The following is a 14,806-nucleotide window of genomic DNA, read 5'->3' on the forward strand; positions in this document are numbered from 1 at the left end:
TCCAAAATCATCTGATCCAACCTCTGTGCTATTTTACAGAGGAGGAAACTGAGGCCCACAGAGGTTGAGTGACTTGCTTGGGGTCACACACAGATAGTGACTAGTCCAGCTGGAATTTAGATGATCCAAATGCTCTGACTCCAGAGGTCTTTCCACGGTACCATACTGCCTCTGGGATTAGCAAGACAGGATTAACATTTTAATTATAAGCTCTCTGAGGTGAGAGACTATCATTTTTCATACTTATGTCCTCAGCAGTTGAGCTGAGGTCTAACCATGTCAGTCTCCTGCTCAATTACGCACGCTTTCATTCATTTGGCATTTAAAACCTTTCCCAAATTGTCTCCAGACTACTTTTCCAGGCATATGTCACATTTCTTCTCTTCATACAGTCCAACAGAACCAGCATTCTTGGTGTTCCCCTGCCCCCCCCTCCCCCCCCCCCCCCCGTGGCCTCTAACCCTAATCTTAATATTCATTCAGAAGATCAAGGCACAGCCTATCCCAAACCCTGCCACTCATAAAATCAGGTCCTGTCCTGACACCTTCTGGAACATCACGGTCTAAGTAATCATCGTGACCTAGAGGAGAGTGGACAGACCCACCCTGTGTGCAAGTAGCATACAGTATATTTCTAATGATAATCAGTAGAATCACAGAACCTCAGTTGAAAGGGATCTCAGTGTCCATTTTATAGACCAACCCACAACTGAAAAAACACATCCCTGTAAAAGTGGCCCAGTGGATTGAACTTGGACTCAGGAAAATCTAAGTTCAAATCTAGCCTCACTCATTTACTAGGTGTGTGACCCCAGGCAAGACACATTAACTTAATCTCTGCCTTTGCTCAACAGTAAAATGAGGAAGATGGAATCTATTTCTAAGGGTTCTTGTGAAGATCGAATGAGATAATATTTATAAAACACTTAGCAAAGTGCTTGGCACATTGTAGGAGATTAGTAAATGCTCATTCCTTTCTCCCTTCCCCTTCATTCCAACCTTGAACAGCTAGTGTTAAAGGTGGAATATGAACACAGGTCTTTCTGACTTCAAGTCCAGAATTCTCTCTGCGATACCACAATACCACCAGTGATGCGTATGTATAAGAAGTGGCATAAGGAATATGAAAAAAAAGGAAGGATGTGTGATTGTATCATCATGGGGAAATTCCAGGTGTGGAAAGTCCCTCTATCAGTCAGTGACGGACTGGCACCCAGGTCTTCTGACACCCAGCCCAGGACTCCCCACTCCAATAGGTTGCCTCTCGAGGTAGTACTGTAGGTCAAGAGGTCTGGATTTTGGACATTGGGTGGAACACAGGAAGGAAAATAGCAATAATAATTGCTGACCTCAATATTTGCAAGAATCCATGATTTTATCACAGGCATGGAAAAGTGCCATCACCAACACATATTACAACCCCTCTATGACTTAATAGAGAACCTATAGGGAGTTGCTTGGGACCTATAGAAATTAAACAAGTTAGTTGCCTAGATTTACACAGCCAATAGAGTTGAGAGACAGGCTAGGAACCCAGGTCCCTGACATCAGGCCTAGAACTCTCTGCTATGGTAGGCTTTTCCTAAGGGAGGGGGCCTGTGAGCTTTTAAAAAATATATATTTCTATTACCATATTTCAATATGATCAATTTCCTTTGTAGTCCTATGTCTTTTCTTTTATGCACTTAATTACAATATTCTGAGAAAGTGGTCCTTAGACTTCTCCTGACTGCCAAAGGGGCCCACAAAACAAAAAGGGTTAAGAAGCTGGAAGGAAAATCATTGAGGAAATAAATGATCATAAAAGAAGATGGGGCTGGCCATGTATCGAAAGCAAGAGAAGATATGTGCATGAACAGCTGAGGCAGGCACTGGTACCCATGACATGTAAGAAGGCCTCAGTGGGGGATCTGAGGCAGAACAGGAATACGGGAAGGACAAGGATGAGAAAGGATGGAGGGGTTGCTATCTTCCCCCGGGGAGGGAATAGGATCATAGTTGAAAGGGACTTCAGAAGCCATACAGCCCTGTCCTCTCATTTCACAAATGAGAAGACTGAGGCCAAGAGTAGATTGCCCAAGGTCATGCAAGTAAGTAGGAGAGTCAGGATTTGAACTCAGTTCCTGGGTCTCCAAATTGAGTGCCCTTTCAACTGAAGCATGAAGCTGCTTCCATGCAGGATTTTAGACCCTACAATGAGACCCTGGGCAGCCCGTGCATCTCCATTATATATAAAACACTTATCCTTTCATCTCCATTGAGGTCACTCATTCCAAACTGCTAAACTCTGTGAAGGCAGAGTCATTTTCCTTTGTAAATTGTATTCCTGGCGCCCAGTGAGTCAACAGACATCTATTAAGCGTTTTCTGTGTGCCAAGCATCTTGGAATACAGAGAAAGGCAAAGATATGGTCTCTGTCCTCAAGGAGATCACAGTTTAATGGGGGAGGCAGACACACATGGACAAAGCTTTATATGTGCAAGGTCCACACAGGATAAATTGGAGAGAAGCTCAGAGGACACCCCCCGCCTGAAACTGAGATTACAGAGAAATGCAAAAGGTTTCTCAGAGAGGGTCATATTTAATCTGAGACTTGAAGGAAGCTGGGGAAGTCAGGAAGCAGAGAGGAGGAGGAAGAGCATGTGAGGCATGGAGGGGGGGGGGGCAACCATGGAAAATGCTTGGAGTCCAGAGACAGAGTGACTTGTGTGAGGAGCATCAAGGAGGCCAGAGTAGCTGGGTCATGGACTAAAGGGAAGTGAGTAAGGTGCAAAATAGGAGGGGGACAGGTTTTGTTTATTTGTTTGGAGGCAGTTGGGGTTAAGTGACTTGCCCAGGGTCACATAGCTAGTAAGTATCAAATCAGTTTGAACTCTGGTTCTCCTGACTCCAGGGTCAGTTCTCTAACCACCAAGCCACGTAGCTGCCCTTGGGAGAGGTGCTGAAGGACTTTTAAAGCCAAACAGAAGATTCTATATTTGATCCTAGTTGATTGTGTGTGGAGGGTGGGGGTAACCTGGCCAGACCTGGGCTTTAGGAAGATCACTTTAGCAGCTGAGTGGAGACTTATTTCAATGCCTGGCATGCAGTATGTGATTAATAGATTCTTGTTAATTGACTGATTCAGTGGTTTCCCCCTGAAATCACCTTACATTTACTGTACATAGTTTGTATTTACTTAAACACATCCCTAGTTTCCTCATAGAATGTCATCTCCCTGAGAGCAGACACTTACATTTATATAGCATTTGGTCCCCACCATGACCTTGTGAGGTATTAAAGATAAGGACATTGAGGATGAAAGAAATTAAGTGACTTGCCCATCTTCACACAGCTATCTGAGGCAGGATTTGAACTCAGGCTAAACTCCAGGCCTGGCCATCTCCATCTATATCTGGCCACTGGACCCAGATGGCTCTGGAGGAGATCGTGAGGCTGGTGACTTTGCATAGCCCTGCCTCATTTAAATCCAATTCACATGCAAGTCAGGATATCTCCTTCCTGAAGTCATGGTGCTCTCTGAGAACAAAGGACCACCACCACCAACAAATTCCAGTTCACCATTCTCTCTACTGCACCATCAACGCTGGATTTTGATGCCTTCCTATCTTCCTCACCTAGCACAATGTCTAGCAGAGAGAAGGGACTCTACAAATGCTTGCTGATTAGTGATGACTACACACCCAGAGGCTCAGAGATGGAGGGCCCTCTGCAGCCATTTAGACCAATCCCAACCAGAACAAATACTTGCTATACCATCTCAGCAAGCCTGTTGGATGGCTTCTCCCATGCACACATCACTCTCAAACCTGAGCACCAGCTTGAAGAGACACACTCTCTCTGTCTGTCTGTCTTCTCTCTTCTTCTCTCTGTCTCTGTCTCTCCTCTTTCTCTTCCCTCTCCTCTGTCTTCCCTCCTATTTCTTCCTTTCTTTGCTCTCTCTTGTCTCTCCTCTCTTTCCTATCTCTCTCTCTTCGCTCCTCTCTCTTTCTGTCTCTGTCTCTGCCTCTCTCTCTTCCCCTTCCTCAACATCTTATCTCTGTTTCTCTGTCTCCATATCCCTCCCCCAAAATCTCAGAGATAGACACTTAGGCACTTGCCACTCTTACAGGAATATACATCTTCACAGACTATGCTATGCATATTCCCTCAACCACTCATATACAGAGATATAGACATAACCACAGAAATACACACACACACACACACTCACTCAGGCACAGATGCCACATGTTCAGTCAATCTATCACAGGCCCACCTGAGCACCCTCCCCCTGTTCCGGTCCCGCCCAGAGCACCCTGGGCCTAGGGGTGCCCTAGAGCTTCAGCTGATATTATCACACTGAGGCTCCAGCCCAGGCACAAAGGGGCCAGTGTGGAGCTGTTGCAGCTGAAGCCAGAGTCAGAGCCTGGCGGCCAGCCTCTGGCCCTCTGCCTGGCTGCCCGCCCATTCCGGATCCGGGGGTGGGGTGCCACCCTACAGACAGGGTTCCAGCCTCTTTGTTTTCTCCCAAAGCTGGGGTTTCTGGGCCAGGCCAAGCCCTGCCCTTCAGACTTCTGCAACCACTGGAAATCTCGGCTGTCTGAGGACTGAAGCTTCCAGGCCCAGACTTCCCTGGCCCTAGCTACGCCAAACAGTTGAGCCTTCCCTGCTTGTTTAGGCAGGTGCCTACAGGGCTGGGGAGGAGTTGAGACTGTGCCGGTTGGCCCCCTGCCTGGCTCCTCAGGAGCTACACATCTGCTCACCCCTGGCTTGGAGCTCAGAGGGCCTGGGAGAGAAGCCTGACCCTGACCCTTTGCTTCTAACCCCTGAAGCACAGAAATGCTAGCTTCCCTGTCCCTATATAGCTATATAGTTCCTCCTAATGTTTCCTCCATCCCTACCTCCACCCAGGGCCAGTAGAATCAGAAAGAAGGATATGACAGACTCCTCTAAGATTGTCTTCTATGTCCTTTAAAGTTTGGTCCTAGTGAAGTTTCTTAGGACATACCCTGAGAACCAATAGTGTCAGAGGCCAGCACCCAAGGTAGCGACAGAAGGAGTCCAAAGCCACAAGATCCTAGATGGATCATAGATCATTAGAGATGGAAGGGAGCTCAGAGGACATCTAATCCAAGGCCTCATTTTGCAGATGAAGAAACTGAGGCTCAGAGAACCAAAGTGACTTCTAGATCAAACAGGCAGCCCACGCCAGAGGCAGGCTTTGAGCCCAAGGCCTCTGACTAAAAGCAGCATTTTTTCCCCTTATTATAATGAGGTACAATGACTATAGCCTCCTATGCTGAAGTTGGGGGATCTGCCCCCTATGGTCATTACAACTGTGCACAAGTCAGTAACTTCTCTGGGCCTCAGTTTCCCTGTAAAATTCACAAGACAAAGGAAGTTGGATTGGCTGAACTAAAGTCCCTTCCCACTCTATACCTGAGCTTCATTCCTTTTCCAATGATGATGGGAGCTGGGACTTCAGAGACCATCCCATTTGGCCTGCATCTGCCCAAGAATTCACCCAACAATATCCCCCGGAAGTAGCCTTTGTTGAAGGGTTGTAATGATGGGGAACTCACTACCTCCCAAGGCAGGCCAGGCCACTTTTGGCTAGTTCAAATAGTAAGTTTTTCCTTACACGGAGCCAAAATCTGCCTGCCTGAAACTACCCCCGCCTCCCCGTTGCTCCCAGATCTGCCCTCTGGAGACAAGCAGAGGAAAGCTAATTGTTCTTCCACATGACAATCCTTCAGATGCCTGAAGACAGTGATTATGCTCCCCTACATCAAACCCTTCCCCTCTCTCCACCCCAAGTCTTTTCTCCAGGCTTTGCATTGCCTTTTCCTAGTCTGGTTATCTCTGTACCATCTGTAGTTTATAGATGTCCTTCCTAACACCTTCCTCATTCTGGACACCAGGCTTCCTTTACCAGAGCCCGAGACTGCATTTGCTTTTTGATTCTTTCTATCCTCCCTTCCCCAGTCCCAAACTGAAACTCTAGCCCCATTTATTTTTTCTTCCCAGTCTGATTTGACAGCTTAGAGGCAGGAGCAAATGAGCAGAAGTGTATGTGTGTGTGTGGTGGGGAGGGGAGGGGTATGTGTGCAGAGATTAGAAAGAAGACTAAGGCAGAAGGAAGGGAACTGTTATGAGATTCCTACCAGATGGAGGCCTGGGAAAGAGACAGTCCCCTCTTGGTTCTGGGGTGGGAGAAACCATTCAGGGCCAACTTGTCTGGAGCATTAAAATAGGGCCTATAGGGCCTGGGAACTGAGGAGCAGCAAGTGAGTCCACAATGGGCATCTTTAAACTCCAGGTGCCTGTCCCCAAACTCCCTGGCCCTAGGGAGGAAATAGAGCCAGTTTCCCACTGAGTAACTGGTCTGGAGTAGATTTCTTGTAGATTAAAGCTGGGAAGGCCCTTAGATGACCCAGCTCAAGCCCCTCATTTTCCAGAGGTGTAACTGGAGCCCCTGGGAAGTTCAATGACTTTCCAGAGAACACACAGGAGCAGAACTGGGTTTTGAACCTAGACGCTCTGACTCTGAATTCAAAGCTTTTGACCCTTCCACCTGAGACTCAGAAATAGAGTCTAATAATGGGGATGATTGGTCCTGCCAGAGGGAGGCAGCCAGGAAAGGGGGAGAAAAGGAGAGATTGGGAGGTTTGGGGTAAGTCTTGACTCTGTTGGTCCAATAGCAGAGTTGTGATATCAGGTGCAGAGAACCACGTGAGTTTGGGCCATAAGTCCTCCCATGGTGAGGGAGCCTAGCGGTCCCTGGTTCTAAACACATTTCACGTCTGGGGTCTTCAGGGGCCTCCCCCAGGCCCTCCACTACTCTGTCCGCAGGAGAGTTTCCCTATCATTCCCATACCCAGGGTCAGAGCCTAGCCCGACACTTAGGCTGGGCCTGTGCCACGAGGACCCAGGCGCTCTCAGTAGCTGTCCCAGAGCCAAGGATGGGGTGGGGCCAAGTGTCCCACTGAGCCAAAGGAGAGAGGACAAGGACACAGTACCCACACCCCCACCTCCTGTGCCAGAAGTTGCTCCTCCACCCCCATCCCGTCTTGGCCTAGCTTTCTGTTCCTCTCTCTGCCCCTTTGCGCTCTCTCCCCTGCCTCTGTCTCTGACACCAGCGGCATCCCAGTCTCCCAGTGTCAGAGTCCAGTCACTTGCTTCCTACTCTCTCTCCATCCCCATCACTTTTTTCTTTATTAGTTTCTTTCTGAGTCTCTGTTTCTGGCACCTGATTTTAGCCTCTTTCTGGGTCTCCATCTCTTTCCACTGGCCTCTGTCTATTTCTGTTTCTTTCTGCCCCGCCTGGAGGCCTAGGTCTCCTGCTCTCAGTTTTAATCTCTGCGTCTCTATCTTTGGAGTTCTGGGGATGTGTATCGTGGCCTTGGTCTCAAGTTTGCCATCTGGCTCTGCCTCTCCCTGTCTCTGCCTGCTCTACACCTGCCCGCGTCCCTCTGTCGGTCTTTTTCCTCTCCCTCTGGCTTACTATGTGGGTCTAGGTACTTGTCTTCTTGGCAGGTCCCAAAGATCCCTCCCTCCCGGGACCACCCCCCTTCATCCCTGGGGTAGTCCCCAAGGTGGGGAGCTACGCTCACCAGAGAGGGTGGGCCACGGTGAAGCGACGCTGCAGCCGGATGCTCTGATTTACCAGCAGTTTCCTGAAGAGCCCGGGGGAGCTGCGCGGGGAAGCCCGGGGAGACCCGACTGGTGAGGAGGGGCCGCCTGGGCCAGGGCCTGGGGGGCTGCGCTGCCCACCCAGCATGACTGGCTGGCCCCCCGAAGGTTCCCAGACTGCTGCCTCTGGACTCTCTCTGGCTCTCTCTGGGTGTCTGTGGGTCTCTGTCTGAGTGTAGATCTCTGTCTCGGGGTGTCTCTGGCTGCGAGTATCTCTCTCCGTCTCTGTCTCTCTCTCTCTCCCCCCCCCACCCCTCTCAGTGTGTCACTCCGTGTATCTGTGTCCCTTTCTCCACGTCGGGTCTTTTTCTCCGCCCGTCGCCGGGGCGGGGCTTCCGGGGGGGTCCCGGGACTAGGAGCGGGGGGTCAGGCCGGCTGCTGCGGCAGCCGGAAGAACAGAAACACAGAGTACAGCGCCCTCGACCCCCCACCTCGAATCTCACTCCCCAAAAGTTTCTTCTACCCGCCCGGTCCGCAGCTGGGGGCCTGGCTCGGGCCCAGGAGCAGGGGGTCCGCCCCGCCCCACTTTGCTCTTAGGCTCGCTCTGTTTCTCAGGGTCCCGCTTCAACCCTGGCTCAGTCTCGGTCACTGCCGGTCACTCCCGCCCACCCCTCCTCCTCCTCCTCTCTCTATTGCTCTTCAACTCTGACTCAGTTTCTCCGCTTTTGCCTTTTCCTCTCTGTATCCCAAGCTTGCTTTCTCGGCTTCTCAGTTTCTTGTCTTGTCGCTTTCTCCATCTCTCTTTCGCTGTTTCTCAGTCTCAGACCTTGTCCCTCTAACACAATCTCTCTTTCTGAGTCTTGTCTGTGGCCTCATCACCAGCAACCCAGCTTCTCTGTTTCTATCTCACTCTGTCCCGGTCTCTATCTGTCTGTGTGTCTTCTGCAGCCGGCCTAACTTGAACTCAGCTGGGTTCATAAAGTGTCAGAGTGCTTTAGGCGGGAGGGGGGCGGGGCCCCCGGGGCCAAGGCTGTCCCCATTCTTTCCCTCCCCCTTCCTCCTCTCCCCCTCCCCACAACAGACCCTGCTGGGCGCCAGAGCCGGAACCCGACCTCCCCGGGGCCCCTATCCCTGTCAGCTCTGGAGCTGAGACTCGGGAAAGGGCGGGGGAGGGGGGGGGGAGAAAGGAGTGGGTGGGGGAGAGGATCACTCTCTGGGACCCAGGCTCCCAGCCCCCTGAGCAGCCCGTGACACAGTCCAGACCCTGCTCCCCTCTCTAGCACTCATCTTTTTTTCTCGGTCCCGAGCTCCGATCGGCCAAACATCCGGCCGTCTCTTCTTCCCACCACGTCCCGACACCCCCCTCCACCATTCCCTCCAGGGCCTCCGGACCGGACTGGAGAGGGAGACAGGGGGAGACACAGAGCAGGCCCGGCTGTCACCGGCACACACAGCCCAGTTCATCCCGAGATCTATGCCTACCTCACTCCTGGGGCCAACCTCACACCCCACTTCAGTTCGGGGTGGGGGGTGTCCTTTTCTCCAGAAAGCGCTAGATTTGGAATCAGATGACCTGGGTTTGAGTTCCACTATGACTATAGACAAGTCATCTAAACCCCTATAAAATGCTAGATCATCTCTAAAGTCTCTTTCAACGAAAACTCTTAGAGGCTTAAAAACATTATCCCCCCTTCTCCTTCCAACTATCCCTCCCTCAGAGCAGCTGCTCCAGCCTCCATGGAGGGGGTGGTGGTGGTAGGGCGCTAAAGACAAGGCCAATAGCACTAGACCTCAAAGAAGCCATCTGGAACCCCAAAGGGCTCTGCTTGGTGGGTGTGTGCATCTGAGTACACATCTGTGAGTTTAGGCTGTGTGTGTGTGTGTGTGTGTGTGTGTGTGTGTGTGTGTGTGTCTATGTCTGTGTCTGAGTGTGATCATGCCCAAAGGTCTGGGTTGGTGTAGACTCAGATATTTTTATTTTTTTGGCTGGGGTAGAGTTGGGGAAGAAGGCAAGGTTTCCTTGGTACAGGGAAATCCTTGTACCAACTAAAACTTGTAATTCTTCAATAAAGTCTTAGAGAACTTCCCCGAGGCAAAGATCTAAGGTGTCAGAGGCAGGATTTGAATCCAGGTCCTGCTGATTCCAAGGCCAGTCTTCTATCTGGAACTTCATGTTTTCCCTCAATCATATTCTTTATTGTACTGTAGCTATTTCTGTAAGATGTCACATCTCTCTTGCTCAAGGAGCAAGACAAATTTTTGGACCTTTAAAAAAATATTTGTAGTACACCTAGCATGATTAAGGCCCTGAAGGCAGCAAGGTCTTCATTAGTATTTGGATTTTTTCCATTTCTGTTTGGGGCAGGGAGGTAGGGGTGGGGGCTGGAGGTTAGGAGGGTGGGGTTCACAGTGTTCCTGTGTCTGGGTGTATTTCAGTTTGTGCCTCTGTGTGTCTATGGATCTCCATTTGTTTCTGGATCTTTGTTTAAATATCTATATGTTTCTAGGTCTGGGTATGAGAGGGTGTCAAGGTGTTTCTCTGGTTTGGATATGTTTCTGGGTCTGGGTTTTATATCTCAGGGTTTCTCTGGAACTGTATGTTTGCCTGCCTAGACTTGGGAAGGTGTTTCTAAGTCTGAGGATGGTACTGGAGGCCTTGGTGTTTCAGTTTGTGTGGTGAGAAGGGACTGGGTCCAGACCCAGAAGTATGTTTTGGTATTCCTTCGGGTCTCCTGTGTCTGGGTTTGTGTGGGTTTCTGAGTCTGGATAAGAAAGTGTGAAGCATCTAGAAATGTTTGTCTTGCTATTTCAGCAGGTCTAGGAGTTGAAGGTATATTTCTGGATCAAAGTATAGTAATCCTGGTGTTTCTGTAGGTGTGTATGTTTTCAGTTTTGTTGGTTAATGTGTTTCTGAGTTACCCTGTAGGTGTCTAGGTATATGTTTCAGTGTATGTTGATTTCACTGGATTAGTGTGTGTCTCTTGGTCTGACTGTTTCTGTATGTTTCAATGTGTGTTGGTTTCACTGGAATAGAGTCTGGGTCTGACTGTGGGTATCTGGGTACTTCTGTGGGTCTGTATTTTTCAATGTGTGATGATTTCATTGTATTAGTGTGTATTTCTGGGTCTGACTGTGGCTGTCTCTGTTTCTGACGGTTGTATTTTCGAGGTCTGGATTTTTCTGTGAGTCTCTACATGTGTGTCTAGGTTTGGAAGTACGTCTCGTTATCAGGAGATTTTTGTAATTCTGAATGGGGACATGTCTGTTTCTGTGTGTCTCTGCCTGGAAGTCAATGTTTTGGTGTTTCTGTGGTTTGTGTATATGGGGTGGGGTGTCTCAGTGTTTCTATGGGTGTGTGTAGGTCTGGGTTTGAGGGTCCACATTCTCCTTCTCCCTAGCAACTAATTTCCATTTTCAGTAAGTATCACCTGGACCAGGGGGCCTAGTTAAGTCCAGCCTCAGGGGCTCCATACCAAGGAGTCTCCTAGAGGTGACCAGCATGGCCTTAGTCCCTTCTCCCCCGCCTTACCCCCACCCATCTCTGCAACCAAACACCTGGTGGGAAAGTGCCCTGCTGGCTCTGAGTGGGTAAAAATAATCCCATAGCTGGCCCTGGACTAATTTTAGCTCCTACCCTTCCCCTGGGAGATGCCAGGGCTCTGAGCCCTGCCCTTTGGAGCATGTCTGTGTGTTTGTGGGGTGGGGAGGAGGTGCTTTGGCCCATCTGAAGGCTTCCACAGCATCCTGGATCACTGTCTCTGCTGTGCTGAAGCATTGAAACCCCCTGCCATTCTTCATTCCCAGGCTTCAACCTCTTATTTCTCTGGCTATGCCAGGCTTAAGGCTGAAGAGGAGGTAGAAGGAACTTGGGGAGGGAAGGAGCCAGAGGTGAGGAGGAGACTGAGAGAGCTCTCCAAGTAGGGATGGAGACAGCCAGGGGCTTTTAGGAACGGAGGATGAAGAATCCTTGGGTCATAGATGCAATGCTAGAGGGGCTCTCAGAGGCCATTCACTCCAACTGCTTCATTACAGACAGGGAAACTGAGGGAAAGTGCTTTGCCCAAGGTTGGGAAAGTAAGGCTGGGCCAGGACTGAAGCTCAGGTTCTCTGCCTCCAAATCCAGTCAATCAATAAGCATTTATTAAGCACCTACCATGTACCAGGCACTGTGCTAAGTGCTGGGGATACAATGAAAGGTAAAAGATAGTCCATGTCTGAAGGGGGCTCTCAGTCTAACGGGGGAGACAACATACAAACAACTGACAGGATACACTTGGGGTAATGATGAGAGGGAAGGCATGAGCATTAAGAACTTTGTCCACTGTGCCAAGAATCACAGGATGCCAGACCTAGTGGAAGTCTCACTCTTCCCAGAGAGCAGGCTTTTTGCATTCCAGGTGGGCTTCTCCCACGATTGGCTCCTCCCATTTCAGGAGGTGTCTCAGATCCCAGGGCCATTAGGGTACTGGCTCTGCATATCTTTTTTCAATTGGGGAAAAGTACAACATCAATTTTCATTCCCACCTGTACATTTTGTTTCAGAAATTTACCTTCAGCAGGATCCCAGGGCTAGTAAGGTCCCTGAGGGCCTAGGGGGCCTATGTAGCCCAAATGACCCATTTTACAGATGAGGAGCTGAGGACTTGAAAGGGGAAGTGATTTGGCTAAAGTTGGCTTCTTTGTGACTGAGGTGAGACTAGAGTACAGATCTCCTGACTTCTGCTCTAGGGTTCTTTCATTTATGCCCATGGGGTTCTTTAAAACTGACAATTGACAAACAGTACTCCATTTTCTCTTGGCCTCTGCACCTCTCTCTCTCTCTCTCTTTTTTGTGTCTCTGTGTCTCTCTCTCTCCCTCTGTCTCTCTTCTCTCTCTTTCTCTGTCTCTCTCTTCTCTTTCTCCTCTCTCTCTCTTCCTCCCTCTCTCCCATGTCTGTCTCTCTCTCTCCTCTGTCTGTCTCTCCGTATCTATCTCTCTCCCACTATGTCTGTCTGTCTTCTCTCTCTCCACTGACTCCTTGTGGGACACTGGACAAGCCTGAGAAGCTTCATTAGTGGATATGTGCTGGACCTGGAATGAGGAAGACCTGGGTTCTCACCTTTGATATGTACTAGCGGTGTGACCTGGGTCAAGTCATTTGATTCCTCTGGGCCTCAGTCGTCTCCTCTAAAATGAGGGGGTTGACCTAACTTCTAGGTTCCCTTCTAGCTCCAGATTTATCATCCGAAGCCACTTCCTTCTCTCTGGGCCTCAGGTTTCTCATCTACAAAAAGAGGGGGTTGGACTAGATTGTATCCGTAGTGCTTAGTGCAGTGCCTGGCACACAGTGGGTGATTAATAAATGCTTGTTGACTGACTGATGATCTCTTAGGTCACTTTCAGCTCAAATTCCTGCGATGTGATTTTAGATGATCAAATGCTAGTCAGCAGCCCCAATTAACTCACTTAATAAGGCAAAGGATGGAAAGGATGGCATTTAAAAGGCACGAGCCCTTGCCTCTCTCCCTAGTTTGGGCGAACCCTGCCGGCTGGTGGAGGTCCATGGGCTTGCCCCAATCCGACAGGCAGAAACTGGCACTTTCGCACTCCGGCCGCTAGGTGGAGGAGGTGAGTTACGCGCGGGGTGGGGGAGGACGGGAGAGGGGAGGGGTGGAGTGGGGCCGGGCTCAACAAGCTCCCGAGATAGCTTTGTCTCCACTAAAGACTCCACATGCCGTCTCTGTAGCACCGAGGGTTTTAAGACGAGGGTCCGGGTGCAATACCTACCGCTCCTCTCTTCCCCGCGGTAGTTTGAGGAATGTGCTTTGCAAACATTAAGACCATATAGAGATGGGATTCGCTCTCCAGTGGCAGGAAGGAACCCAACACTTAGAGGAGATTCCCGCTCGGATTCCTGCCTTTTGAACCTCTGCCGTGAATGAGTCCAGTGACCCTCGGCATAACCTCTCTGACCTTCAATAAAATGGGGATGAGAATCTCTGTATTACCTATGTCACAGCGATGTGATAAGCTAACAAGATAAGCACTTCAGAATCCTTAAAGAGATAGATTACTACTGTTATTAAGGTCTTAATGGTCTTAAAGACAAATGACTATTAATTAACTGAGCTTTGAAGAGATGGCAGCTGTCTCCTACAGAGACCCTCCAACCCCCAACCCCCAGCAAGCCCCTTTGTTCTCTGGCAAGTGTGGAGATCTCTTCCCCATAGATTTAGAACCTAACAGTCAAATTGGGCCAAGTTCTTATAGCATAGAACATGGAATGTTAGATAAGAAAGTTACCTTAGAAGAGAGAACTCTAGAGCTAGGATGCCCTTAGAACACAAAAGTGTCAGAGCTGGGAGGGCCCTTAAAACACAGAATGTCAGAGCTGGGAGGGCCCTTAGAATATACAATGTTAGAGCTGGGAGGGCCCTTAGAACACAGGGTGTCAGAGCTGGGAGGGCCCTTAGAACACAGGGTGTCAGAGCTGGGAGGGCCCTTAGAACACAGGGTGTCAGAGCTGGGAGGGCCCTTAGAACACAGGATGTCAGAGTTGGGAGGGCCCTTAGAATATACAATGTCAGAGCTAGGATGCCCCTTAGAACACAGGATGTAAGAGCTGGGAGGGCCCTTAGAACCCAGAATGTCAGAGCTAGGAGGCCCCTTAGACCACAGGATGTCAGAGTTGGGAGGGACCTTAGAACACAGGATGTCAGAGTTGGGAGGGCATTTAAAACACAGAATGTCAGAGCTGGGAAGGCCCTTAGAATATCTAGTGTTAGAGCTGGGAGGCCCCTTAGACCACAGGATATCAGAGTGGAGAGGGACCTTAGACCACAGGATGTCAGAGCTGGGAGGGACCTTAGAATACAGGGTGTCAGAGCTGGGAGGCCCCTTAGACCACAGGATGTCAGAGTTGGGAGGGACCTTAGAACACAGGATGTCAGAGCTGGGGGGCCCCTTAGAACACAGAATTCAGCATTGGGAGGACCCTTCTACTATAGGCTACAGAATATCAGAACTGGAAGGAAAGTGAGGGAAGATTTTGTCTACCTCCCTCATTTTCCAGAAGAAGCTCAGAGAGGGAGGGATTTGCCCAGTGTCCCCCAGGCGGAGCTAGGGGCTCAAGGCTAGGGCCTCCCAGCTCTGGTCTCTTTCCACCAGACATGAAGCAGAGAAGAGAACTGAGTACCAGAGCGAGAGAGACAG

At 49.8% G+C, this 14,806-nt stretch overlaps 1 protein-coding gene across 1 annotated transcript in view; it reads right to left on the minus strand.

Annotated features, from left to right (window-relative positions):
• The window catches only part of PDE4C (phosphodiesterase 4C), a 34,818-nt gene extending 27,056 nt beyond the window's left edge, over positions 1 to 7,762 (minus strand). The window contains exon 1 of the mRNA XM_036756002.1: positions 7,596 to 7,762. Coding sequence (XP_036611897.1) covers positions 7,596 to 7,762 — 167 coding nt within the window. The remainder of the gene's footprint in view (positions 1 to 7,595) is intronic.
• Between the last annotated feature and the right edge of the window lie 7,044 nt (positions 7,763 to 14,806).

Source organism: Trichosurus vulpecula, chromosome 1 (assembly GCF_011100635.1).
Source record: "Trichosurus vulpecula isolate mTriVul1 chromosome 1, mTriVul1.pri, whole genome shotgun sequence".
NCBI lineage: Eukaryota > Metazoa > Chordata > Mammalia > Diprotodontia > Phalangeridae > Trichosurus > Trichosurus vulpecula.